At 60.2% G+C, this 25,615-nt stretch overlaps 2 protein-coding genes across 2 annotated transcripts; both read left to right on the top strand.

The window, feature by feature from the left end:
* Positions 1 to 1,170: 1,170 nt before the first annotated feature.
* Positions 1,171 to 7,439, top strand: SLC26A6 (solute carrier family 26 member 6). Its single transcript, XM_034066524.1, has 19 exons — positions 1,171 to 1,222; positions 2,378 to 2,531; positions 2,793 to 2,932; positions 3,017 to 3,127; positions 3,392 to 3,564; positions 3,651 to 3,815; positions 3,903 to 4,055; positions 4,220 to 4,302; positions 4,390 to 4,537; positions 4,634 to 4,747; positions 4,851 to 4,928; positions 5,057 to 5,152; positions 5,238 to 5,344; positions 5,421 to 5,490; positions 5,615 to 5,707; positions 5,784 to 5,888; positions 6,353 to 6,538; positions 6,671 to 6,725; positions 6,985 to 7,439. The coding sequence occupies exons 2-19, from the start codon at positions 2,404 to 2,406 to the stop codon at positions 7,209 to 7,211; spliced, it is 2,232 nt and encodes a 743-aa protein (XP_033922415.1). The 5' UTR covers positions 1,171 to 1,222; positions 2,378 to 2,403; the 3' UTR covers positions 7,212 to 7,439.
* Positions 7,440 to 7,838: 399 nt separating this feature from the next.
* On the top strand, positions 7,839 to 15,937 carry UQCRC1 (ubiquinol-cytochrome c reductase core protein 1). The gene is made up of 13 exons (XM_034066073.1): positions 7,839 to 7,946; positions 8,380 to 8,520; positions 8,962 to 9,048; positions 9,992 to 10,121; positions 10,296 to 10,494; positions 10,905 to 10,984; positions 11,124 to 11,239; positions 11,631 to 11,774; positions 12,488 to 12,648; positions 13,636 to 13,721; positions 14,211 to 14,299; positions 14,845 to 14,920; positions 15,707 to 15,937. The coding sequence occupies exons 1-13, from the start codon at positions 7,875 to 7,877 to the stop codon at positions 15,769 to 15,771; spliced, it is 1,446 nt and encodes a 481-aa protein (XP_033921964.1). The 5' UTR covers positions 7,839 to 7,874; the 3' UTR covers positions 15,772 to 15,937.
* The last annotated feature ends 9,678 nt before the right edge of the window (positions 15,938 to 25,615 follow it).

The raw sequence follows: 25,615 nt of genomic DNA, 5'->3' as shown, positions 1-25,615 counted from the left end.
TGCTGGGCTCGTTGCCGTCTGTCCTGCACCCACACCTGGGGCTGGGGCTCAAGGCAATGCTGGGGGCCAGGGCTTCACGTGCAGCTTGAACCTGACTGTGCCTGCGCTGGTGCCAGTGCTGGCCTCAGCTGGCAGCTCCGTGAGGCCACAAGGCTGTGGTTTGCTGTGGGGCCCAGCCGGGAGCTGCCAGCACCTCTGGCCAGCAGCCGGGTGAGGCCATGGGCACAAATCCACTGTCCAGGCAGCACCTGTGGGAGAGGAGGGAGAACGGCTTGAGCCTGGTGCCTGCGTCCCTGCCCCACACTGCTGCCAGAGGGGAAGGAGCAGGTGAGCAAAGGGCAGGATTGATCCGCGGTCCCTGGGCAAGGGTCAGCACCAACCCTCACCCCCCCCCCGGCCCTCGGCTCCGGCCTCGGCACCAGCCTGAGCCCAACCCGGCCCAGGGCCCAGGCTCAGGGCTGCCCGTGCCCGAGGCAGGGAGCGAGGGGCAAGGGGCGAGGGGCTGCGGTGCAGGGAGCAGCAGCGCAGGGTGGGGACGGGAGCGGTGATAAGGAGGCAGTAAATAGCGCCCGGTGCTATCGGGCGCTATGGGGCAGAGCCTGGGACGGCCTCCGTGGTGAAGGAGAAGCAATGGGCAGGCAGCAGCCACGTGCCGCTGCCGGGCCGCAGTGGGACCATGGGCATGAGCGTGGGATGGCAGAGCCAGGATGCAGGAAGGATGGGGGGGGGGGGGTTTGGCCCCACTGCTGACAGACCAAGGGGTCTGAGTGCAGCTGCTGCAGGACCCCATTGTGCTGTGACCATGGGGAGGGATGGGGTGGCCACAGGTTGTCCTCCTCTGGCAGTGACGGAAACAAGTGGCTCCAACCCCGGAGAGCATGGTCCCGGTGTCACCCTCTGTGCCTGTCCCAGCCCCATCCCACTGCACGTGGGACTCCCTGGCTCCCATCCTGCCCCATGACTTCATGCCATACCTTGGCACTGCTCAGCCCTGCTCTGGTGCCTGCATCTCCAGTGCTGCGTCCCCATGGGCATGGGCCAAGCGTGACTCAAATCCTCCAGAACCTGCAGTGGTACCAGGTCACGGTGGAGCCCAGGAAGGTGTGATGGGTTCAGCAGGACTCCGGTGCCCGCTGGGGACCTTTGGAACAAGATAACGGCCGGGTCTGAGTTCCGTGAAGAGCGGGACAGTCCACAGGGTGCAGCACACCTGTTCCTGCAGGTAAGCAGGGGTCGGGGCCCATGGAGAACACCCCGATGCCACAGCTGGAGGCTGCAGTGCCCCTCCCTGCCCCGGGCACAGCCCCTGCTCCATGGGGTGGGCAGGGGGCACCCATGGGGGGCACAGGAGGGTGACGGCTGCTCCCTGAGCAGTGCCCCGGAGAGATGAGTGCTTGGCACTGGGTGCCCAGCAGCAGCAGCAGATCCATCCCGGTGCCCGGCGCTGGGACACGGTGGCACCGGCCATGGCTGCACTGGGGAGCTGAGAGGAGGCAGGGCAGTCCCCGGGATGTGGTGTCCATGGGGCAGCCAGGGGAGCCAGTGCAGCAGCAGGGGCTGAGCCGGGTCTCCGGGCTCAGGCTGGTGTGAATCCATGAGGCAATGGAGCCGGGCTGGCAGCAGGTGGGGACCCCCAGGTCAGAGGGTGGGGGGCTGGGGTCTGTGCCCCTCACGAGAGGCTGTGAGGCCACTTGCCTGTGGGTGAGCATCTCAGGATGCACCCACTGGGTCAGCGTGGGGGCAGCTCCGGGGCTGTGGATCCGGGCAGGGACACCTCAGTCCCCCCATCCCACCCTGTGAGGGGCAGCCCTCAGCCCCAGCTCCGTGCCCTCAGCTCACCCCAGTGAGTGCAGGGGCTGGGAGGGCACCGGTGGGAGCTGGCAGGGCCGTGGCACCAGTTGGGGCTGACATTCCTGCTCCCCTCATGTGTAAAGGGACAAAGTCTGCGGACAGGGTGGTTGGGGCTTTGCTCGGTGGCTGCACTGCAGCACGCGGAGGGGAAGAGTGGTTGGCACCGAGGTGGGTCCTGCATGGGGAGGTGGAGGGGGAGCCCCCCCTGCAGCACAGTGGGGCAGTGGGACTGGTGCGGGTCAGTGGGACTGGTGTGGATCAATGGGACTGGTGTGGGTCAGTGGGTCTGGTGCGGGTCAGTGGGACTGGTGCGGGTCAGTGGGACTGGTGCAGGGCAAGATGGGCAGTGCTCACCATGGGGTCCCAGCTCCCACCTACCTGCACAGTGGCTCCATTCCCATTCCCAAATCCCGGCACCCCTGGCCTCAGGGCCCACCCTGGCTGACAGCTCCATGGGGTGAGCAGGGCTGAGGTGGGGCTGTGGGGGTGCTGGGGCCGGGGTTGAGCTGCCCCTGCTGTCCTGCAGCGCTGGCACGTGCAGGGTCGGTGGCCATGGAGGCAGAGATGGTGCTGAGCCAGCGGGCACCTCACGGGGCGCTGAGTGAGGCTGACCTGGAGGAGGTGGCACCGCGGACCCCCCCTGCCAAGCTCTCGGTGCGCCGCTGCCTCCAGAAGAACAGGTAGGACCGGGGGGATGTGACAGGACCCCAGCCCCACGAGCACTGGGAGCCTGGCTCCGACTGCCCCATCCCAGTGATGGACACGGTGCAGACACAGGGGTTGGTTCCCCCCAGCCCACACACCCGTGTCCGCACCCGTCCTCCTGCCTGGGTGGACACAAAGCTCCAGTGGATGAAGCTGGGGTCTCACAGGACCCACTGCTCCCCCACTGATGTCCCTGAGCCCTTATGCTCAGCCCCGCTCCGGCTCTGTCCCCACAGATGCTCGGCCTCCACTGCCAAGTCCCTGCTGTTCCGCTTCCTGCCCGTGCTGCGCTGGCTGCCGCGGTACCCGCTCAAGGACTGGCTGCTGGGGGACATCACCTCGGGCTTCAGTGTGGGCATCATGCACCTGCCCCAGGGTGAGTGCCGGGCCCAGGCTGCCGGGGTCCTGTGGCAGGGCCAGGCTGGGCTGTCCCTCACACGTGTCCCTGCTCCGTGTCCAGGGCTGGCGTACGCGCTGCTGGCCGGGCTGCCCCCTGTCACTGGCCTCTATTCCTCCTTCTACCCCGTGTTCCTCTACTTCTTCTTCGGGACGTCCAGGCACAACTCCGTGGGTAAGCTGAAGACCATGCGATCCCACAGGAATGGTGGGGATGGAGCGAGGATGAGAGGGGGAAGCCTTCATCCAGGGTACAACATGGCCACATCAGTGGTTGGAGGGGACCTTTCTCACCTTTACTTTGCCCCTCTGAGAAGGCGGTTGGGCAAAGCAGAGCCAAAGCACAGTGGGTGCGCTGTGAGCCCAGCCCATGGGCACAGGTACCTGTGGAGCTCAGAGAGCTCCCGGTGCTGACCCTGTGCTCCCTGCCTGTCCCCAGGCCCCTTTGCCGTCATCTCCGTCATGATCGGGAGCTTGACAGACTCCCTGCTGCCCAGCGAGGACTTCCTGGAGTCCATCAATGGCAGCAACATGACGGTCAATGAGGAGCGGCGGGACGCTGCGCGCGTGGAGCTGGTGGCCACCATCACCGTCCTGACGGGCATCTTCCAGGTCAGGGGCCACAGCCTGGCCGGGAACAGGGCCCATGGTGGCCCAGGGCCATGAGCTGTGGGTCACTTCTGCCTCCTCCCCTGCAGGTGGCCCTGGGCCTCCTGCAGTTCGGCTTCGTGGTGACCTACCTCTCGGACCCGCTGGTGCGCGGCTACACCACCGCTGCCTCCGTGCACGTCCTCATCTCCCAGCTCAAGAACGTCTTCGGGGTGTCCCTGGGCGAGCACTCGGGGCCGCTCTCCCTGTTCGTGGTGAGGGGCTGCTCATCCCACGGCTCACAGAGCCCCCAGCCCTGCCCTGGGGCTGCCCCCAAGCCCATTCCCTGCTGTGTCCTCTAGACCGCCATCGAGATCTGCCGGAAGCTGCCACAGACCAACGTGGGCACCCTGGTGACCGCCATCATTGCCATGGTGGTCATCTACATTGTGAAAGAGCTCAACCACAAGTTTGCCTCCAAGCTGCCCATGCCCATCCCCATCGAGCTCATCACGGTACCGAGAGCTGCCCCAGCTCCTGTGGGGATGCAGCCATGGGCGGCCCTGTCCCCTCCAGGGTGGGATGGCTGCCTCAGCGAGTGCAGCTCCAGGGCATCCATCCCCTCCTCGTCCCCCCCATCCCACTCTGTGCCCTGCCTCACTGCGTTCATCCTCCCCAGATAATCATCTCCACCGGCATCTCCTACGGAGTCAACCTGAACGCCAAGTTTGGTATCTCTGTGGTGGGCGACATCCCCAGCGGGTGAGGGGCTGGAGCTGCAGGCACAGTGGGAGCTCTACATGCCCATGGCACCCCCGTTTGAGCCCTGTCTCCCTGTCTTGGCCATAGGTTGAAGCCGCCCGTGGTCCCTAATGTCAGCTACTTTGGGCAGGTGGTGGGCAACGCCTTCGCCATTGCTGTTGTGGGCTACGCCATCTGCATCTCCCTGGGCAAGATCTTTGCCCTGAAGCACGGCTACAAGGTGGACAGCAACCAGGTGATGCTCTGGTGTGCAGGGCCCCTTCCCTGGTGACACCAAGCCTGTGCGTGCAGCACGATGCACGGTGCTCCTGCTGCCCTTCTGTCCCTGCAGGAGCTGATCGCGCTGGGCTTAAGCAACTTCCTGGGGGGCTTCTTCCAGTGCTTTGCCATCAGCTGCTCCATGTCACGGAGCCTGGTACAGGAGAGCACAGGGGGCAACAGCCAGGTGGGTCTGGGCAGCTCCAGCTCCATCTGTGGGGCTGGATGGGGCAAGGAGCACAGCGGGCGGTGGGGATGTGCCCCTTGCCTCCTGCCCTCCATCTGTGCAGGTAGCTGGTGTCATCGCATCCCTGGTCATCCTGGTGACCATCCTGAAGATCGGAGAACTCTTCCGGGACCTGCCCAAGGTACATCTGCTCCCACGGCCTCTGCACCATGTCCCACCCCTGTGCCCGTCCCATGCTGGGGGAACAGGCAAGAGCCCTCCCTAGGCCTGCCCTCAGCATGCTCATAGCTGCAGGGACTTCTCTCCTAGGCCATCTTGTCTGCTATCATCATCATCAACCTCCACGGCATGTTCAAGCAGTTCAAAGACATCCGCATGCTCTGGAAGTCCAACCGGGTGGACCTGGTGAGGCACTGACCTGTGGGGGGTCCCCAGCCCTGGGGAGGGTCCCTGCTGGTGCTGCCACTGATGTGCTCCCCCCCCCCCCCAGACTGTCTGGATCGTGACGTTCATGGCCACACTCATGCTGAACCTGGACATCGGGCTGGGGGCCTCGGTGGCCTTCGGGCTGCTCACCGTCATCTTCCGCACCCAGCTGTGAGTGCTGGGGCCAGGGCCGGGGCCCAGGGGCAGGGGGACCCGTAGTGACCTGGGCCCTGCTCTGCTCCCACAGGCCCCACTACTCCATGCTGGGGCGCATCCCCGACACCGACGTCTACAGGGATGTGGCTCAATACCAGATGGTAACACAGCGAGGGGGGGAAGCACCCCAGGGGCTGTTTGGGAAGGGAGTGGGGGCAAGTTGGGGAGGGAGGGAAGGGGAGCAGCGGCTCCGTCCCTGGGGTATCACCTCCCCATCTCCCTCAGGCACAGGAGGTCCCTGGTGTGAAGATCTTCCACTCCTCCTCCACCCTCTACTTTGCCAACGTGGAGCTGTATGCTGAGGCCCTGAAGAAGAAGGTACAAAGGAAAAGATACCACCCCCAATGTCCCCGCTGCTAGCACTGGGGTGGTGATGGGTCACATTGTCTTGTAGAGTGGCATCAACGTGGACCGCCTGATTGAGAAGAAGAAGAAGGCCCTCAAGAAGCTGAAGAAACAGCAGAAGAAAGCAGAGAAGGAGATGGCAAAGAGGAAAAAGGTGCTTCCCTGCCGCAGTGACCCTGCCACTGTCCCTCTATGCTGCTCCCGCTTGCTCCCAGCCTCCTGCCCTTGTATTCACTGGCCCCGGTTCAGGCTGGGCCATGCTGGTGAGAAGGGGCACTGGGACAGAGCCGGGCCGCGGCGGCACACCCAAGGTCGGTGGGGAAAGCGGGGCAGTTAATGATTAGGTGATGGAGCCAGTGAGTCATTGGCCATTTAACGACTTAATCACAATTAAGAGCAGGAACAAAGGCTCTCCGGGTGCCAGCTAATGAGCCTAGCTCAGAGAGGGGCACCGGGAGAAGGGTGGGTCTTGACGCATTCGGAGAGCTTGAAAGTGGGTGAAGGTGCGAGCGGAGCACCCGCTGCCCGTGCCCTGATGCGGCCAAGAGCTAGGGCAGGGTGAGCGGGGGGGGGCACTGCCCGGCCCCCCTGCAGCGAGGCCGGTGTCGTCCCTCCCAGCACATGCAGGACGGGCACAACGGGCCGGCCGTTGCGGTGATCGAGCTGAGCGGGGAGGAGGACAGCGCCCCCCCCGCGCCCACCCTGCGCACCCTGGGGCTGCCCCAGCCCAGCTTCCACACCGTCATCTTGGACTTCAGCCCCGTCAGCTTCGTGGACACCGTCTCCATCAAGATCTTGAAGAACGTAAGGGAGAGACAGGGGGAGCTGGGGGGTGCAGGAGCCCCAGGCAGGGCATCCCCGTGGCGCCGGGGGGGGGGGCCCGATGACTGCCGCCCCTCTCCTCTTCCCTGGTGGAACGTTTCCTGCCGGTTGCAGATCTTCAGGGATTTCCATGAGATAGAAGTGGACGTCCTCGTTGCCAGCTGCCCGGGTGAGCGACGGCAACGGCTGCAGAGCCACCTGCCCCTCGGGCATGCCCACCCCTGGGACACCGCTGCTCTCCTGGGGCTCCCTCCAGTGTCCCCATCCCGGGGGTGTCCCGCGACAGAGGTGCTGCAGGTTCCTTCCCATGGACCTGCAGCCCGCAGGAGGCAGCTGGGTCCCCGCTGGCGGTACCGGTATCCCCCGCAGCACTGGGTGGGTCTGGTGCTGAGCCGGGTGCCATAGCCTCGGGTACTGTTCTGCCACAGTGCCTGTCCTCGCCCAGTTGGAGCGGGGCAACTTCTTCAGCTCATCCATCACCAAGCACTGCTTCTTCCCCTCGGTGCACGCCGCCGCGGAGCACGCCCGCAGGGAGCAGCGGTCAGCCCCGGTAAGCGCCAGCACTCACCGTCCCCATCCCCGTCCCCGTGACGGATGGGGGCCGCCACGTGAACCCCGTGTGCCCCAGCAGCCGGACCTCAGCACCAGGATGTAGCCCCGCAAGAGGAGGACATCTGCGGAGCCGAGCCGGGTCCTGCCACCCTCATGGCATCGACGCACCGCGGGCCCCACCGGCCTCTATGGACACCGAGGGCCGGGGCCGTGAGCTGCCCCCGCCGCGGGGCTGCCGCAGCCCGTCCCTGTGCCCCTGCAGGGCCCCGTCTGGGGGCGGACCCGGCCGAGGGGCGGGATGAAACCGTCGCGGGTAAACGCGGGCTCCGTTTAATGCACTTTCCTCAATAAAGGTGACCTCAGGCAGGACCGCCTTGGCTGATGCCGGCACTGTGGGGCACGGGAGGCACTGCGGGGCACGGGAGGCACTGCGGGGCACGGGAGGCACTGCGGGGCACGGGAGGCACTGCGGGCACGGGAGGCACTGCGGGGCACGGGAGGCAGTGGGGGGCACAGGGGAGCACAGGGGGGCACCGCCGGCTTGACCCTCCCTGCGGCCCCTCTTCACCCGGACCCGCTGCGGGCCCGTCGGGCTGCGGCCGAAGGCGCGGTAGGGGCGGGACCCCGCGCCCGGGACCTCCCGCCACCAGGGGGCGCAGCCGCCCGCCCGCCCCATCCCGCTGACGGTGTCTCCGCCCGGCAGCCGCCATGCCCCGCCCCAGAGCCGCGCAGGCGCGCCGCGGGCGGTCGGTCGCGACAGGACAAGATGGCGGCTTCCTCGGTGTGCCGGGCCGGTGGTGCGGCCGCGCGGGCCCTGCTGCGGGGTGCGCGTCCCCCCGTGAGTCACCGCGGCCGGTGGCGGTGGGAGGCAGGGCCGGGCCGGGCCGGGCACGGCAGCCGCGGAGAGAGGCCCCGCGGGCAGGGGCGCTGCCAGGCCTACCGGCTGGGAAGGTCACAGGGACGCGGCGGCCGGGGCCGGGCAGTGGTCGCTATGGGAACCCGGTGCCCGCGGACCGGGACCAGGCCCGGGCGGGGGACGGTGTTGTCGGGTGCTGCTGCCCGCCCGCGTGCGGGGCTTCGGCCGGTTCCCGTCGCTCTGTCGGGGGTGTCAGCCCGCTCGGAGCCTGCGGAGGGTTTGCAGGCACCGGTTACCGAGCGGCACCTGCGCAGCGCAGCCGTGACAGAGCCGCTCTGGGCAGTGCCTGCCCCCAGCCGGCGCCCTCGGGGCTGCCCTGCTCGGGGCAGGCCCTGACGGCTGCTGTGCTCCTCAGGCAGCTGCGCTGACTCTGACAAGGAACCGAGGCGCGGCCACGTACGCTCAGACACTCCAGAACGTCCCCGAGACCCAGGTCACCACTCTGGAAAACGGCCTCCGGGTGGCTTCGGAGGAGTCCAGCCAGCCAACGTGCACGGTGAGTGCCGGGCAGGTGAAGGGCTTGCTTGGAGCCCTCAGCCCTGCCTGCTGCAGAGTGACAACCCCACCGGAACCAATGCTTTTCAGAGACCGGCCTGCTTCTCTTTGTTAACCCGTGGGGCTGATGCAGCAGGAGAAGCTCTGGCCTGGGTTTGTATGAAGCCTGTAGGCAGGTGCAGGTTCCTCAGCCTCACTGTTGTTGTACAAGCAGTAAGTGACCAGGAGGAGTCACACCTCATGCAGAGGATTTTGTGAGGCTGCTCTGTGAAAAGCCAAAACGTGCACAGGAAAGAGCTGCTGGTGCTTATTCTGATTTTGGTACTACTGGTGCAGTGCCTGGGAACAGACTTCTTGTCCCTGCAGTTGTGTCTGTGGCCTGAGGTTTAATCATGCTGCTTGTTTTGTTTCCTGATGTGTGTCCTTGATGCCTTTGCCATAGGTGGGTGTATGGATCGGGGTGGGCAGCCGCTATGAGAACGAGAAGAACAATGGGGCTGGTTTCTTTGTGGAGCATCTGGCCTTTAAGGTAAGGAGCTCTGCTGGGTCTGGCACAGCAGCCCTGGAGAGCTGTTCTGAATACAGCTACAGAGTGGTTTGGATGGGAAGGGACCTTAAAGATCATCAGTTCCAAATGTGCATATCTATTGAGCTCTCACTTTGGAGGCTGTAGCTTTTAAGAGCATAAATTGGGTCATCTGAATCCCAGAGCCTTTGCACATAATATAGAAATAAACATCAAAAGGTGCCTAGGCTGTGTGATGCTCTTTGTTTGGGTACGCAGCAACTTGCAAGCATGCATGAATTAATGTAATTCTTATGTATTAGTTGGTATTTCCCCTCTGAAAGGAAAAAAACGTTGTAAGTACCAAATGAGACTGAGTCTCTGCTGTGGTTCCAGTCCCTGGCTGTCCCAGCCGCTGTGGCGCACACACAGATGACCACATTACAAAGCAGTTTAGCAGGCAGAGCTGAAAGCAGCATTTCTTGTAGCCATTGATTTTCCTTTGGTTTTCTTAGAGGATCAGTGAAGTTCAGAGGCTACAGCCCTTACTGCCCTCCCAGCGTGTCTGCTGAACAGCACCAGGGCAGGAGGCGTCCGAGCCTTGGACTTGCTGCCTTGAGTCCAGTCTGTGCCATCATAGGCAGCTGCAGCATCTGGCTTGCTCCTTAAGAGATGAGCTCCGTGTTAGAAGTAGTTTTCTTCTGCTATTGACAAATGTGATCTTCAGCCAGTGTTGTCTCTCAGTGTAGGTCTTCTGCTTCCCTGCTGGGCTTTTATTAGTCTTTCAAAATACTCCTCATAATCTTTTGGGTATTGTAAAGCCAAGTGTTAAATCTCTTACTTTCTGCACTTGCTCTTGCAATCTTGTGACAGGTTTTATTGGTTAGGTCTTTATTGTTCTTTTCTTTGCTTTAGTTCTGCCCGAGAGGGAAATCTGCTCACTTCATAGTTGTGTTTATTCTTTTAGGGCACAAAGAATCGTCCTGGTGCTGCCTTTGAGAAGGAGGTGGAGAGCATGGGCGCTCACCTGAATGGGTACACCTCCCGTGAGCAGACTGCTTATTACATAAAGGCCTTGGCCAAGGACATGCCCAAAGGTAGCGTGGCTGGGGACAGAGTTGCATTTGGAGTTTAAGCATGTGTTTCTGTTTCTCTCCCACCAGCATCCCCTCTAACAGGCCAGGGAGCAAAGTATCTGGGAGGTAAAGTGGAGGTTCTGGTTGGTAGCTGGAGAGAGCATTCGCACTGCTAACATTGGAAATGTGTTACAGCTGTCGAGCTTCTGGCTGACATCGTGCAGAACTGTGCCCTGGAGGACTCTCAGGTCGAGAAGGAACGTGGTGTCATCCTTCAGGAGCTGAAAGAAATAGACAGCAACATGGAAGCTGTTACTTTAGATTACCTGCACGCCACTGCTTTCCAGGGCACGCCGCTGGCGCACACTGTCGAGGGGACCACAGACAACATCAAGTGAGCATCAGCAGGCTGGGTGCAGCACACAGCCCGTGGGTTTGGTCCTTGGGGTGCATGACTGCAGCTGTCAGCAGTGGTGACTGCACGAGGCAGCTACAGTCTGTACTTGGAGGTGGTCTGTGCCCATGGACTTCTCACTGTGTCATGGCTGTGCTGCCCCATTGATGCTAGTGATAGTGTGCTTCTACCTTGGCCACCGTTTTCCATTTTCCGTGGTCTGGAATTAGTGCACAGGGAAAACACCAGCAGTGCAGTCTTGCCTCTAAAAGACATTGTTAGCCCACAGCTAAGAGAATCAACAACATCCCTGCTCTCTATGTACTGTGAACTTGCTTCTCCTGAGCATCTCATCCCTCCCTGCTCAGAGATGCTCATATAGTGGGTCTCTCTGTGTTCATTCTTTCTAGGCATCTGACTCGAGCAGATCTAGCTTCATATGTTGATAATAACTTCAAGGCACCTCGTATGGTCCTGGCAGCTGCTGGAGGTGAGCTCTAGGTCCTGTTGATTCTGGGAAGCCTGGGTATCTTCAGGCTGGTGCTCAAACTCATAACACACCTTTAATATAAAATACTGTTAAATTAAGCTGCTTTAAGATTGCAGCTGTCTCTCTTTCCTATTGCCAGGTATTTCCCACAAAGAGCTGGTAGATGCAGCTAAGCAGCACTTCAGTGGGGTGCCTTTTAAGTACAAAGAGGATTCTGTGCCTGTCCTCCCGCACTGCCGCTTCACAGGGAGTGAGGTAAAGCTTGAGCAAAACAAGCAGCTCTTGCCAAGCTGTTGACTGAATGTGAAGCAGTTACAGCTGCTGCTGAGAGGAGAAATTGTTTGTGTATCTCTGAGAAGCTGATGATGTGGCATCTTGGTAGTGGCCCTGTTCTGTTCTTTGGGCTTATTGCCACAGTCTGTTGGGTTTTAGATGGGACCCGACTCCATTAGGAATGTGAGGCTGTTGCTCACATCACCTGCTGGAAAACTCCTATTGGAGCAGCTGGTTTAGCTCAGTAGTGCCTGAAACTATTTAGTTACACTGGGTTAATATCAGGTGCTCCAGTTTGTCAGCCTGGCATTGCACAGGCTGCAACAAAGCCACTGCTCATGCAGTTCTCCCCTGCTCCCTCCTCATGTTCTAGATCCGTGCCAGAGATGATGGTCTGCCCGTTGCCCACATTGCTCTTGCTGTGGAGGGGCCAGGATGGGCTAATCCAGACAATGTTGTCCTCAATGTGGCCAATGCTATCATGGGATGCTATGACCGCACTTTTGGAGGTGGTAAGGTAAGAGGCTTGTCAGTGTGACAGGGAGAGCCTGCAGCCTTTTAATACAAGTGTTCTGGAGGCTCTATGTGAAGATGCCTTATGTTGTGCTTAGCTCCCAGCTGTGAAGCAGTTAGGAGTCTGGAAAGCAGGGTAGCAGTGTAATCAAGGCTAATCCAGCACAGTTGTTGAGAGGCGATGCTGGCAGCTCAACTGAACCTTCTCTGCTGAATTAGGAAGAGGTTTAGTTGATGAATTCTCAGCAGCTTATTTCTGCCCTCACAAACTAACTGTTCAGTGGGGATGGTGATAGAAGCAGGACAGAGATGTCTGTAGTGTCAAACTTGCTTTTCAACTGCAGAGCAAGTGGAGCTTGTTTAAACCTGGTATTTGATCCATTCTCATCTGTAATCTGACCAGCATTAACTGTGCTAACCCTTGATACTGGGAGACCTTGCATTTCCCATTTGCTCCCACCCCTATGGTGGTGTGCATACCAGCTCCTCAGGAGCCTGGGAAAGGAAATGGTTTTGCTGAATGGACTCTGAGGCCATTGTCTGTGGCTTTTCCACCAGTGACTCTCATCTGTTGACCACATGAAGAGTCTAAATTAAGCTCTCCTTCAGCAAAGTGTTCTGCTCTGTGTTGCCTGTGGTCTCTGTGAAAACAGCTCAGTTGGAAAGAATTTGAGCAGCTAGGAAGCTGAAGGGGCTGATGGCATCTCTTGTTCACAGAATCAGTCCAGCAGGCTGGCTGCGCTTGCTGTGGAGCACAATCTGTGCCACAGTTTCCAGACGTTCAACACCTCTTACTCTGACACTGGCCTCTTCGGTTTCCATTTTGTTTCGGATCCCCTGTCCGTGGATGACATGATGTTTTGTGCTCAGGGGGAGTGGTGAGTACAAGAAGTTCCTGTTCGAGACCTGACACTTGTGGGAGATGGACCTGGTGGGAGGAGCCTGTTAGCTCTTCAGAGAGCTCTGTCTCTATGAACTTTATGGTAACTTGCATTCTGGTTAAGTGATCCTGTAAGTGGTTTCTTTAAATGTCTTAGGATGTGGCTTAGAGGAGCTGTTTTAATCCCCTTAGGGCTCTTCAGGTCTTTGTTCCTGCTTCCAAGTATTAGTGGTGAGGCTTTGGGAGTTTTTCCATAGACCAGTGAGATCATTCGTTTGAGACAAGGCTTTCCCAGGTGCCTAAAGACATCTCCGTTGTCTTGAGCAAAGCAGGCAGAGTGCTTTCAACCATTGTGTTGTGGTTGATAAATGCCCCACTGCTGGAGTCATGCCAGTGCTTGGGGGCCTCTGACTGTCCATCTTACTGTGTGCGTGTGTATCCCAGTGGTGGTTTGAGGCTACATCTGAGGTTCAGAGCTGAGCCATGCTGTGTGTGTGGAGCAGATGGAGTTAGCCCTAGCCCCAGAGACACTGCAGTTGGCACAGGAGAAAGGGATTTAGCAGCTGGATTCCAAGCAGACCCTGTGGAGCTGTCTTGTTCTTTCAGCATCAGTTGCCATAGCAGCTTGCAATGCTTGGTGATACAGACACACCTTCCAGCTCCTGTGGCAGTGTATTGCAGGCTGCTTGTCACTGTGCCTAATGGGCACACCAGAGCCAGCACCAGAGCTGCTCAGACCTTTGGAGTGTAATTGTGTGTAACCTGCTGGCTGATAGCCCCTGTCTACAGGCTTGAGCTCTTGCCTCCTGCTGTTCAGTGCTTCCCAGGTCTTAGCTGTGATCAAGGATGAATCTCAAGCCTGCAGGACGAGTGATGCTGACAGTAGCTTATTTCTGCAGGAGCCTGGGAAAGGGAGGATTTAACTTTCTGTTTGAGCAGATAAACACATTTAAAAGATTTGGTGGACTTTCCATCTCCTCTCCAGGATGCGCCTGTGCACTAGTACCACGGACTCAGAGGTGGAAAGAGCCAAGAACTATCTCCGGAATGCCATGGTGGCTCAACTGGATGGTATGTTCTGGTTTCTGGGTTGCCCACTGCAGCTTTCAGAAGGTCACCACTTGTGTCTCTTCTGGGGAGCAGGAGCTCTGCTAGACATTACAGTACTGCTGGCAGGCACTGGGCAAAGCTTCCCTTGCCCTGGTCCATGTTCCTCCTGCCAGTTGTGAAAGCAGCTGACCCCAGCCTGCTGTGCTCCAAGTTAGCTCCAGCTCTGTAAACTTCTACTTACTCCACTGCTGTGAGGGAATAACGTGGTGAAGGTAGAATTGAGACCCTCAAACTGGTCTGCCCTGGCTGAAACACTTTGGAGACTAATGAAGCAGTCTTTGGATTGCTTAACTCCTGCTGGAGCTGCTTATAGTGGCAACTACGAGTTGTGCTTCACTGGGAGGCGGTTTAATGGCTGGAGTTTCTTCTGTCTGCTTTGACTGATGATGGGGCTGTGCAGTTCCAGGAGGCTTTCTGTTCTGATGACCATGTGCTGTCTTCATCATCTAGGGACTACACCAGTGTGTGAGAATATTGGAAGCCATCTCTTAAACTATGGACGCCGCATCCCTCTGGAGGAGTGGGATGCCAGGATTGCTGTAGGTATCCCTTTGTTTTGCTGGGGGTACCTGAGCATGGTTGGTGTTGGCATTTGCTGGTGTCAGTTTGCTGTAGTAATGTGAGGGTTACTTACCCCTTAGTGAAGCTGCCTGGAGTCGAGGCAGGTAACTCACTGGCACTGATATATGTGTGTCAGAATCTGGCATAGACTCAGGGTATCCCATGTCCCTGTGGTGGCATTCAGTCCCTCCCAGAAAGAGGTCATTTACCTGAGTTAAGCAGCACAATGTGAAATTCCTTTAACAGTTTCCTTGGAGGTGGCCTACATCTGGTTTGTGTAATTCTGCAGCCACTGTATCTCTTGGAAGGCTTCAGATTTTGGTCTTCCGTGCCCTCACAAGGGTGTTCTGTGTGGCAGAACATCAGCCACTCTCGCAAAGAGGAGCTGGGCAGTTGGTGCACGTGGCATAAGGGTCTGCCAGTATCTTTGATGATGTTGGTGTGCAATGGCCACAGTAACTTCCAGCTTTGGGAATGCAGGTCTGCCAGAATGGTCATTAATTGTTTGTTTGATATTTATTAGGCCGTTGATGCAAGTATGGTGAGAGAGGTCTGCAGTAAATACATCTATGACAAATGCCCGGCCATTGCAGCAGTTGGTGAGTAGTTGTGGGAGCTGATACATGGGAGCTCAGGAATGAGGCAGGGGTCAAGAGCTGAGTGGAAGGGAGCTGCAGGCAGTTCCTGTGTCTGTTCCGGCCTCTATAACTGCTCTGGCTCTTTGCTGCTGTCCTCCTACCTCTGCCCATCAGATGTGCCAGGGTGCGCGTGCCAGGGGCTCAGCACTGCCCATGCTGGAGGTGGCAGGGAGCTCTGGCTGTGCTCCACCTCTTCACTCACCCGGCAACGCCTGCCCCATGTCCTTACACTGGGGTCACACTGGTTTATGTAAGGGAAGTGAAGGGGCCCGATTCCCTTGTGCTGCTCTGGCATGTCTGTCTGGCCAAGGACAAATTCCTCTCTGAAAACCTGCCTGAGCAGCTCGCTCCGCTCTGTTGCCTCCTTCCTGTGTGTTGTGGATTCCCCTCCTCCAGGCAGCTGTTTCCTCTGGCCTTCAGAATGGAGCCGCTTGGAAAAATGAGGCAGTTCTTGAACAGGAAGTAGGAACAAACCAGCCAGAGTCTCAGTGACTTGGAGGCTCCCTGGGTGTCATATCTGCCTGTGGAGCTGTACTGAGCAGTGCCTACTTACCCTGAGGAAATGACAGTTTCTGTGTCAGGGGATGGTACCTGCTGGTTTTCCTGGTGCAGGTTTGAGGTGTAGTCACCTGGTTTTGGGTACAGCTGCCCTCATCTGCTCTGGTGCCATCTGCTTTAAGACATGGGAAACTGCACAGGGATTTTGGCTCCATCTCTGGTGACTTAACTCTTGTTCTGTTCACTTAGGTCCCATCGAACAGCTCTTGGATTACAACCGCATCCGCAGTGGCATGTACTGGGTCCGTTTCTAGGATGTGTCCCTGCAGTGGGAATAGTGAAGCTGTGCACTGTGTCAGGTTCCCTCTGGCTCTGAATGTCTTCTGCACCCAGGGGCAAGATGAGTCCCATCAACTGCCTGTCTTCTCGGTGTTAAATGTATAAAATAAACATATCCTGTATGGAGCTGGTTCTGCTGGAGTCAGCTGTGTCCTGCTGGGTCACGTGTGAGTTACTGTTAATCTTGCCAAATAGATGAGCTACTGGACCCCAGTCTGGATTCATCAGGGCTCATGTTAGAATGGTGTCTGTCTGCAGCCGCACCTCTGTCCTGAGCTGGCAGTGTGCTGGGGGAGAGGTCCTGGCTTTAGGCTGCTTGAAGGAAGTCTTTCCGCTGGGATGAGGCTGCCAGGTAGCTCTGGCTGTTTCACTGTGGCCTTCTGTGCAGGCAGCAGCATGGCTGTGGCAGTGCTGTTTGTGCAGACCTAAGAGCAAAAGGCCTTGAGGGGATGTCTGTGCTTTCCTGCTTGACAACGAGATCGGGATCTATCTGTGGAAGGTTGGTTCTCTTCCTGCCCTGGGTGTGGTGACAGCCAGTCCCCGTGGCCTGTTGTGGTGACCATGATGGTGGAGGGGGCAGGTTGTGCCACCCCTCTCTCCCCAGTCAGTTACAGACAAAACTGGGTGCTGAGGTCCCACCTGCTCTGGGGGCTGGTGAGGGCAAGCAGCCCAGCCCTGCCTGCTGCTGCCTCAGGACAGTGGAAGTGGTTGTCAGGATGGTGGGAGAAGCTGGAGCTGTTGCTACCAGCCTCTGTGGGATACATTAGCTCTCACCTTAAGCTTCCCAGTTCCCTGTAAACCAGCTCAATAAGGAGCAGACTGTGGTATGTTGGTGTCGGTCTCCACATTCCTCTTGCAGATGAGCCTCCATCTGTCCAGTCAGTCTCAGCTATGCCATAACTGAGAGGCTGCTGACTGAAGTATAGGGTGACGTGGCCTATACCTAGAAGGTAATCTCTAGGTCTGAATGGCTGAAGGAGCTACCCGGCCCTTCCTCCTCTTCCTGGTGGTAATGTGCTTGGTGCTCCCTTGACTTGACTTTGGGAAGCTGGAACATGGAACACAAAGGATGAAACTGAGGAAGGGTGATGGAGAAAAGCTTCTCACCAGGTGACACTCGCCTGTCACAGCCACCCCTGCAGGCTGTGAGGTGATCCCCGCTTTTGTCTTCGGGATAGAGCTCCCTGGGATTCTCATCTAATTTCCAGGTGCTGCCCTGACAAGTGGGGTTTAAAGACAGTGTAAAAGTTTCTAGGAGTTGTCATTACACTGGAGACTGCTGCAGTGCTCTGAGTGTTTGTGCTGGATCTGCATTTTTGATGAGAGAGTCAGTGTCTGCACCCATTGCGTGTCCCAGGCAAGTTTGAAGCTGTTCAATGTTCTTGATGCAATTGGTTTAACTGTGGTTGCAAGCTCTGGCTCGTTACAAGTGCACAGAGGGCTGGAAACTGAACAAGCTCCTGCCTCCAGCCTGTGGAACCAGTAAATGGTGCCTTGGCTTTGTGTCTGCAAGCAGACTGTAATCCTCTTTGTCTTCCATTGCTGTATGTTTCCCCCTCTCAGGTGAGCTTCCAGGGTGTTTTGCAGCTGGTGTGAACAGAAGGAAGGGAGGATGCACATCCTTGCCTCAGCGTTTCCTACACCTTTTTTTCTTCTCTGGAGGTATCTGCTTGGGAATGGTTGTTTGCCTTGAGTAGTTCCCCAGGCCCTTCTGCCCTAGGACAAGATTCAACCCCCTCTGCAATTGCTGCTTTCTGAATTGCTGTTTGGGCTGATGTGGCCCAGGACCAGTGCCCTGGTGAGTGGCACTGGGTGCAGTGAGGTGGATGCTGGTGGGAGCTGAGGCTGAGCCTGCCCGGATGTTGGCATCTTCTGGCTGCAGTTCCAATGGAAGCCTGCCTTGTAGTGTCGGTGGTGTTCAGGTGCTGTGCCTGTCTGTGCTTCCAGAAGCATGGATTTGAGAGGGTTGAGTTATCATTTCCCTTTGGTAAGCAAGCAGCCATACTGGGGTCTAAAAGGTGGGGAGAGGGGACCCATTCAGTAGTCGGGAGCACTGATGCTTGGCAAAGGCATCAGCACTTGGTGCCTTGGTGAGGGGCTTGGGAAGCATAACCTGGAACTGGTGCAGATCAGGCATCTGGCACCCGGGTCCCTCGGTGCTGGAGGTGCTGAAGCTCTGGCCTCTGGCAACTCTTCTGCTGCTTGAGCTGCTGCTGTTCCTCCACCGGAGCAGCCTCAGTCCAAGGGAATTCAAACTGGGAAGCGTCCGGGAGGACGGGAATGTCAAACCTCTGCTTTTCCTGAACCTTGGAAAAGTGATGTCTCCTGCTGCCCCCCTTGCGCTTCCGCTGCCGGTGAAGAACAGAGGTGGCAGAGCCAGAGGAGGGAGCTGGAAGCAGTGCTGGGACAGGGCAAATCCCCTGCGACTGGAGGGGGCCGGGGTGACCTCCCCAGCTGGATCCTGGCTCCCTCCCTGGACAATGCGGGATTGGTCAGTGTGGCTCTGACCACTGGTTTGCAATGGCTGAAGGGTTTTGTTCTGCTGCTTCACTGGGAAGGCTCCTGGGACCCCGTTAGGCTGTGCTGGTGAACTCAGCCTGGGGTATCCACGGGCCTTTGCTCCCCGTTCTTCTGCTCAGTGCTGTCTTCTCCTCTCCTGGTGAGGTTCCCTCTTTGAAGCTTGTGCGCTCCACCTACCCCAAAGTAACTGGTTCCCCCGGGCACCTTGGCACTGCTGGCTGGAAGAGAGGAGGGTTAGGAAAGGAGGAGGCTGCTCATCCTTGTGTGCACCCTGGCAAAGGCTCTGCTGCCTGCACAGCACCTGGGTGACTCTGCCCCCCAGCAAGAGCTATTCCCGGTACACAAACCCCAGCAGTGAACATGGGGAGCACGCGCTGGAGCCCTGTGCTCCGGGTTCCCTGGTCCCCAGCAGGAAAAGCTGTGGGAACCAGGGCAGATGCACAGGGTGGATCTGCTGGATCCCTTTGATATGTGAGCTGCTTGTTTGGGATGCGGGCGCTTGCCAGGAGAGGCCACAGCAGCCAACTGTCAGCAGTTGCCTCCCCTGAGCTAATTACCCACCCTGGAAAGTACAGCTGATAGGGATCATGGGTGCTGAGCCAAGCCTGGCCTCAGGGAGCTGCACAGAGGCTTTCACAGCACCGAGAGGCTTGGAACTGTGCCCCCACTCGGTGCCAGAGCTCTGGGAGCAGAGTCCAGAGCCCGGGGCTGCTGCTCTGCCCTCTCTGCCAGGGCAATGGGAGCAGAGGGTGGGCGGGTTTGAGGTGCAGCTCTGCTGGGGTCTGGTGCTGCTGGAGCCTCGCTCTGCTTGGACCCATGGGGCAGGGTCTGACCGAGGCATCAGCGTGGCCGAGACCAGGGATTGTACCCCCAGGTGTCAGCAGCAGGGCTGCAGGGTGGGACAGGGCACACTCACAGGTCCTGCCCATCCATGTGTGCACCAGGAGAAGGGAGCGGTGAGCAGCGGTGGTTGGTAACCTATCCAGAAACCCCACTGGGAAAAGGAAATGGCTCATCTAACGCTTTAGTGTATTTATTGTGTGGCAAAGCAAGGGACAAAGGGCCCATCCAGGCCTGACTGCCAGCTCCAACCAGCCCGAGCTGCCACAGACACAGGGCTGCAGGACGCCTCCTCTTTGTCTTGCCTCTTTCTTCAGTAGCATGTCTGGAAGGGGAGAGTCCAAGGCCTGAACACCCTCATTAAAAGCTGCTTTACCCACACGCCATCCAAAGAGGATCAGTGGCTCTCATGTTCCAGCTCTTTCTCTCGTCGTTAAGTGTTTTCCTCCACAGGACTTAGAAGTTTTCAGTGGGGCTGCCAGGCTGCGGCTCAGCTTTACTGCCCTTGGAACCTGTGGCTGGGGATGCCCAGGGGAGCTGCTGGAGCCATGGTGCCTGGAGGAGGCTCTGCCTAGGTTCCTCTGTGCTTGGAGCTGCTGGGGGCAGCTTGGGGAGCTGTGTGAGAGCACATGGGGTTTGATTGGTACAAAGAGGTGTCGGCAGAGTGGAACCTGTGCTGGGTGCACCAGAGACTCTGGAGATGCTGCTCCTGCTCCATGTCCCAGCACCATCCCTGAGCCCTTGCCATGTGCTGGGACTACTGAAGGCTCCATCCACTGCCTCGATGTGAGGAGCCGGCACATGAGGCAGTGCGGAGAGTCCCTGCCTGCTCTCCTGGTGCAGGAGCAGCGCTGCTGTGCCCAGGGGCTGGGTGTGTGGGTGAGCCCTGGGCATCAGCATCCCCCCTTCTCTGCCTGGCTGCTGCAAGGCTGGAGGTCCAGCGGCTCCAGCTGCTCCCTCGTTCCCTGCTCTGTTTACAGCTGTTCCAGATGTGCAGCGCTTGGCAGCAGCCCCGGTGACACAGGAACACAGGATCCTGCCTCTGCCTCGCACGCACGGCGGTGACTCACGGTGACCTTGCCCCGGCTTTGCCGGGAGGATGGACAGGGATGAGGAGCTCCTCATGGTGCTGGGCAGGTGACTCGCGGAGGTGGCAAGGGCCCAGAGACAGGATCCTTGCCTATGCCAGCAAGGAGGGTGCAGCGGTGCTGGGGACGTGCTTTCTGCAGGGAGCTGGAGCTCTGAGCCCCAGCCCTTGTCTGTGGGTGCAGACTGTCCCCGTCCCCTGCAGCATCCTCACTGGGCTGCTCAGCCGCCCCCCGCAGCATCTGCCCCACATCTCTTGCGTGCGGGGTCCGTGCCCACCCGCCCGAGCCCCGCCGGTGCCGCGGCCGTGCCGCTCCATGGGGGTATGAAGTCATCGGGGGTTCCCATGGTGACAGACTGAGCCTCCCGGGCCGGGCGGGCGCTGCCTCCTCTTTGTGTGCTGCTCTCTGGAGCTGGGCTCCCTGCCAGGGGATGGGAGCAGCGGCTCTGCCTCGCCAGGGGAGCCCTGGGGCCGAGCCTGCTCCTGTGAACAGCACCGATCCGTCCGGAGCGCGGCCCCCGGCACCCACCGCAGCGAGGGGTGCTCCTCCGGCAGCCCCCAGCTCCTCCCTGCCCCAGCAGATCCTCATCCTTCCCGTGGTGTGTAGAACCTGCTGCGGCCCCGGCTCTGGTCGCTGGTGTATGGGAAGGCACAACGGTGTCCTGCGGGCAGAGCAAAGGGTGCCAGTTCTCCCAGATTGGATATTGGGAGCAATTCTTGATGGAAAGGGCTTACAAGTGCAGGAACAGGGCTGCGATGGAGTCCTGGCCCTGGAGGGATTTAAAGGACATGTAGATGTAGCACCTGGGGGTATGGTTTAGTGCTGGAATTGGCAGTGCTGGGGAATGGTTGCACTCAATGGTCTTAAAGGTCTTTTCCACCGTAAACGCTTCCATGGTTCTATGTCCCACACTTCCCTACCAGCCCCAGGACTTGCACGGCGCAGCCGATGCTCTCCCGTGCGCGCACCCCGCTCCGTGCCCCGCCTGGCGCCGGCTCTGCCGGGTCCCCGTCCCCTCCCTCGGTGCCGCCCGCACGGCCCCCGCCAGCCCCGGGGCTCCCCTTGCGCAAGGAGCAGCCGAGCCTAGGCAGGGGGAGGGGGGCTCTGCCCTGAGCTCCCCCGGCCCTCACAGCGAGCCCCGGGTTTAGGGCGTGTGGGTGCGGGGTGTGAAGCAGGAGCAGGGGCAGAGGAAGCACTGAACAACCGTCGGCCTCCCGCTGCCAGAGCCGCGTCCCGAGGCTGCTCCTGCTCCCCCGCTGTGGCATCCCGGGAAAGGGGAGCGGGCAGGGGGCGGCTGTTCCCTGGCACGGGGCTGTGGGGCCTGGGGAGCTGGGGGGGGCAGACTCCTCCCGAGCACCTCGGAGCGGGTCCTTGCCGCCAGTGGCTGCGGTGCTGGGGCTGGCAGCACCCATGGCCCACAGCAGGAGGGCTGAGAATCCACCAGCAGTGACTCCTTGTTCACATCTCTTGCGAAGGCAATGACCGTCCACAGCGAGCCCCAGTGCAGCAGCAGCAGCCCAGAGCAGCGCTTCAGCATGTCCTCACCCTGTCCTTTGCGGTTGGGATAGGGGCCCCTGAGGGATGGCTCCTTGATTCCTCCTGGCAACGCTCCTCCCCTGGGAATACCGCTGCCCTGAGCCATGGGAGGCAGCTGGAAGGAGGAACAGATACTCCCGTCCACAGAGTTGCATGAACCCCCCATGAGGAGAGGCTTCTTGTGGCACAGCTGGTGGCATCCCGGGAACGGCTCCAGCTTGCCAGGCCCTAACGCTGCTTGCCCTTCCTCCTGCTGCCAGTGCCCATAGTGTCAGCGCTGGTGCTGAGGCAGGAGGGATGGGCAGCAATGGGCTTCAGAGGTGCTGTGAGGTCTGGAAGCTGCTGGGCAGCTTGTCCCCATGTGGGACAAGAGCAGCTGTGCTGCAGGCAAGTGTCCCAGCTCTGCGGGTTGGGCTCCATGGGCTGGGCATACCCCAAGCTCAGTGTCTCCCTGCTCAGCCTGGTGTGAAGCAGGAAGCAGAGGCACCATCCTGCACACGGTGCTGGTGAGTGTTCCCCTGAGGTCCCCAGGAGCAGTGCTGGACTCCTGCCTTCCCTCCCATCCCCTAGGAGCTTTGCTGTGTCTGGTCCCTGCATTCCCACCCTATCCTGCATCCCCATCCTTGAGGACAAGCTGGGCTTATTTTACAGAGCCTGGTCCCTCCTGTGTGTGAGAGCAAAGGTGAGCAGCTCGTGCCTCCATCACTGGAGAACGAAGAACCTGGGTGGTCAGTGCAGATGGAGTGCATCACCTTAGTCCCTGCATGCACCCTGCCTGCTCCAGATCCCTGGTACCCAGCCCCAGCCACTGTGCAGCCTCTCTGGGCATCCCAGCATCACCCTAAGCCGATGGAGATGGCTGGTTAACTGGGGGCTCTGGAGCCTTATGCAGTGCTGCTGGCTCCTCATCCCGCTGCCATTGTCCTCACCATCACCCTCCCTTTGTGGCTCTGTGCTGTTGCAAAGTACCACCACCTCCAGACAGTGCCTGGCTTCCCCCTCCCTCGCTGTCCTGGGAACCATCCCAGTCCCTGTGTCAGACTGACCAGGGCTGCTTCTCCTGGCTGGCCCAGCCAAGGGGTGTCACAATTCCCTCTGGAGCCCTGTCCATATGGACAGCCGGGCCTGGCCGCAGTCCAGCGCAGCTTTGTGGGATGCTGGTGTGTGGCCGTGCTGGCGGCAGCCTCCAGACACAACAGTTTATGGGGCAGAAAAAGCTTCCTATACCTCTGCAGCTGCCTGTGGGGAGCCCTGGATGAGGGACCACTTGTCCCCATCATCGCCCACCAGATCCTCTGTGGTCCCTGAAGCCAGGAGCATCCCTAGTGCCGCGGACCAGAGGGCAGCTCACCGGGCATGGCTTCCCCCGATGTGACGCTTTGCTTCATTCTCCTGCAGCTATGTGGCTTTGGGCTGCAGCAGGATGGGGGGTACTGCAAGAGGTCCCCTCTGGTGCTGAGGAGCTGGGGGTGCTGAGGAGCTGTCTGTCCCTCCAGGGGGGCTGGGATGGCCATCTCCCACCCCAAGCCCTCAGGGCAGGTCAGCAGGAGGTAAGGGGTGACCACATCCCCTCCCTGGCCCATTTCGTGGCTCCTGGGTTTGCTGGGGAGCCCCACGGGGTGGCACACAGGTGCCTGAAGCCGCACCATGAGCACGATGCTGACCCCCCCGGTGCTCTCCCGGAGCCAGCCGGTGATGGCGGTGGGATCCCGGGGTGCCGTGGCTGGGAGCTGGCGGTGCCTGGTGCTGGGAGACATTCCTGGAGCGTGTCCCAACCGGCCCCGCGGCAGGCGAGGCTCCTCTCGGCTCCGGGCGCTCCTCCTCCCCTCGCCCTCCGCGGCGCCAGTCCCGTTGCTGCCGGAGCCCCCGATGTGGAAGGGCCCGGGGAGGGGGCAGGACCCCTCCAGCAGCCCTGGAGCCGGGGATGCCCAGGCTGTGCCGGGGCAGGGAGCGCTGCCGGACAGCGAGGGGCTGGGGCACCAAAACCCTGTGCGGGCTGTGCCAATCCCGGCCCGTGCCCAGCGCCGCGGGATGTGGGGCATCGGATGGGACCCACGGCGGCAGCTCGCGTCTTGCAGTGCCGCCTCTCACCGTGACTCACCTTTCCTGCACCCAACGCAGCTGGAACCTCACCTGAGGGCACAGAAAATAGGTTTTCCTCTTGTTTCCTGCCGCGGCTGCTCACCTGGCAATGCAGGGCAGGGAGAGGCTCAGCCCCAGGCTTCCTCCGTGCCAGCTCTCAGACGGCAGGGCTCGGGAAAGGGCCGATGGCTTTCTGGGATGTTACTGGAGGGATCGGCTGCAGCAGCACCCAGTGAATCACTCACACCTGGAGCTCTCCCGCTGCCGAGGCTCTGTACGTGTGCCGGTGGCCACGGATTCCTTCCCGGCCCTGGTATGAGCAGAGAGCCGGGAAACACCGCATGGGAGAGGCACCTCGGTGTTGGGGATCCAGCACCCTGCGTGCCCCCCTCCAGTGCCAGTGCAAGGGGGATGCTGCTGGCACGATGGTCAGGATGCTCCTGTGATGAACCATGGGCTTGCAGAGCCCATGACACGGCTGCAGAGCATCACTGCCTAGTGCCCCCCTGCCCGAGGTGATGCTGGCCTCAGCATTGCCCCATCCCAGCCCAGTGACCCCCGGCTGCCCCTGCCCTGCCGCAGGCACCACGCCGTGGGGCTGCTCCGCCAGCTCCGGGCCCGGGGCCAGCCCAGAGCCTTGGCAGGCCCCGCACCCCCTGTAATGCAGCCCCTTGTCTAACTGGGACATCCTGCGTTCGCTAAGCGAGCGCCGGCGGCAGCAGGGCTTGGGGATGGTCCTGGCCTGGGGATGCCGGATCCTTGGAGCTGGGGAAGGAGGGGGAAACTCGTGGCCACGGTGAACTTTGGAGCCACCGGCCAGGTTTGGGGGCCGGGGCAGGGGCCTAACGAGAGAAAGGCTAATGAAGGGGAGGGGATGCGCTGTCTGCTGCGCCTTTAAGAAGAGCGGGGGCATCGCCGCCCCTCCTCTGCCTGGGAACTGTGTGTGCCTGGGAAAGTTGCCTGCAGCCGGCCCTGGAGCATCTTTGCTCGGTGGCAGGTGGCCCTGCCCCGGGTCCCCATCCCTGCGGTGGCCCCGGGGACCCCACTGCCGCTCCCCTCCCGCCCGCAGGAAGATGCCCCCGGAGCTGCCTGTTGCCCCGCCGGGAGCCGAGGGGAGCCAGGAGGGCGCAGGTATGCGGGGTGCTGGGGATGGGGGTGACCGAGGGGCCAGGGGGGTGGCACACAGGGGCACAGGCTGGGGCCATGAAGCAGGGTCAGCCCCGGACAAGCACAGGCACCAACAGTAGGACGGGGTACAGGTGATTCACCCCAAGGAGTGCTGTGGTCGCATGGGGTGTCCTGGGGGTGAGGGGCAGCCTGAGGGGCAGGGGTGTACCCTGGGCCGAGGAGGAACCCTAGGGGACAGTCCCTGGGTAGGCAGAAGGAGGCCAGGGCAGTGCAGGTCCCTGCCCACCTCGCTGGGCATCCTCCCACCCAGTGCAGTCACAGCACCGGGGGCTTCCCAGCGCGTTCATTGGCTCTGGGGTGGGTCTTGGCCACTGGTGTGTGCTTGTGGCTGCTGGGAGGCGGTGTCCGGAGCAGGGCAGGAGGATGCTCCTCCTGGCTCAAGGGCAGTCCCTGTACTTCAGCCATGGGTGCTGGGGTCCCAAGAGCTGTGAGTGCAGGAGAGGTCCTGGCCAAGGCCCGGCCGGCCTGCAGCCTCATGGGAGCTGTGTCCGTGTGGGGAGCAGCCCATCTCCACCACCACTGGCATTCTCAGGGCTGCTGTTTGGAGCCAGGCTCTGACTCGGAC

Source organism: Melopsittacus undulatus, chromosome 9 (genome assembly GCF_012275295.1).
Source record: "Melopsittacus undulatus isolate bMelUnd1 chromosome 9, bMelUnd1.mat.Z, whole genome shotgun sequence".
Taxonomy (NCBI): Eukaryota; Metazoa; Chordata; class Aves; order Psittaciformes; family Psittaculidae; genus Melopsittacus; species Melopsittacus undulatus.
This window is presented reverse-complemented; position numbering and strand designations above follow the sequence as displayed.

What these genes read in the sequence shown, in the direction of transcription:
- SLC26A6 (XM_034066524.1), top strand. Translation starts at nt 2,404, where the DNA reads ATGGAGGCAGAGATGGTGCTGAGCCAGCGGGCACCTCACGGGGCGCTG. An exon ending in GTCCAGGCACAACTCCGTGG is followed by an intron (nt 3,128 to 3,391) that starts GTAAGCTGAAGA and finishes GCCTGTCCCCAG; the next exon opens with GCCCCTTTGCCGTCATCTCC. An exon ending in GGCCGCTCTCCCTGTTCGTG is followed by an intron (nt 3,816 to 3,902) that starts GTGAGGGGCTGC and finishes TGTGTCCTCTAG; the next exon opens with ACCGCCATCGAGATCTGCCG.
- UQCRC1 (XM_034066073.1), top strand. Translation starts at nt 7,875, where the DNA reads ATGGCGGCTTCCTCGGTGTGCCGGGCCGGTGGTGCGGCCGCGCGGGCC. An exon ending in TGCGGGGTGCGCGTCCCCCC is followed by an intron (nt 7,947 to 8,379) that starts GTGAGTCACCGC and finishes TGTGCTCCTCAG; the next exon opens with GCAGCTGCGCTGACTCTGAC. An exon ending in TTTTGTGCTCAGGGGGAGTG is followed by an intron (nt 12,649 to 13,635) that starts GTGAGTACAAGA and finishes TCTCCTCTCCAG; the next exon opens with GATGCGCCTGTGCACTAGTA.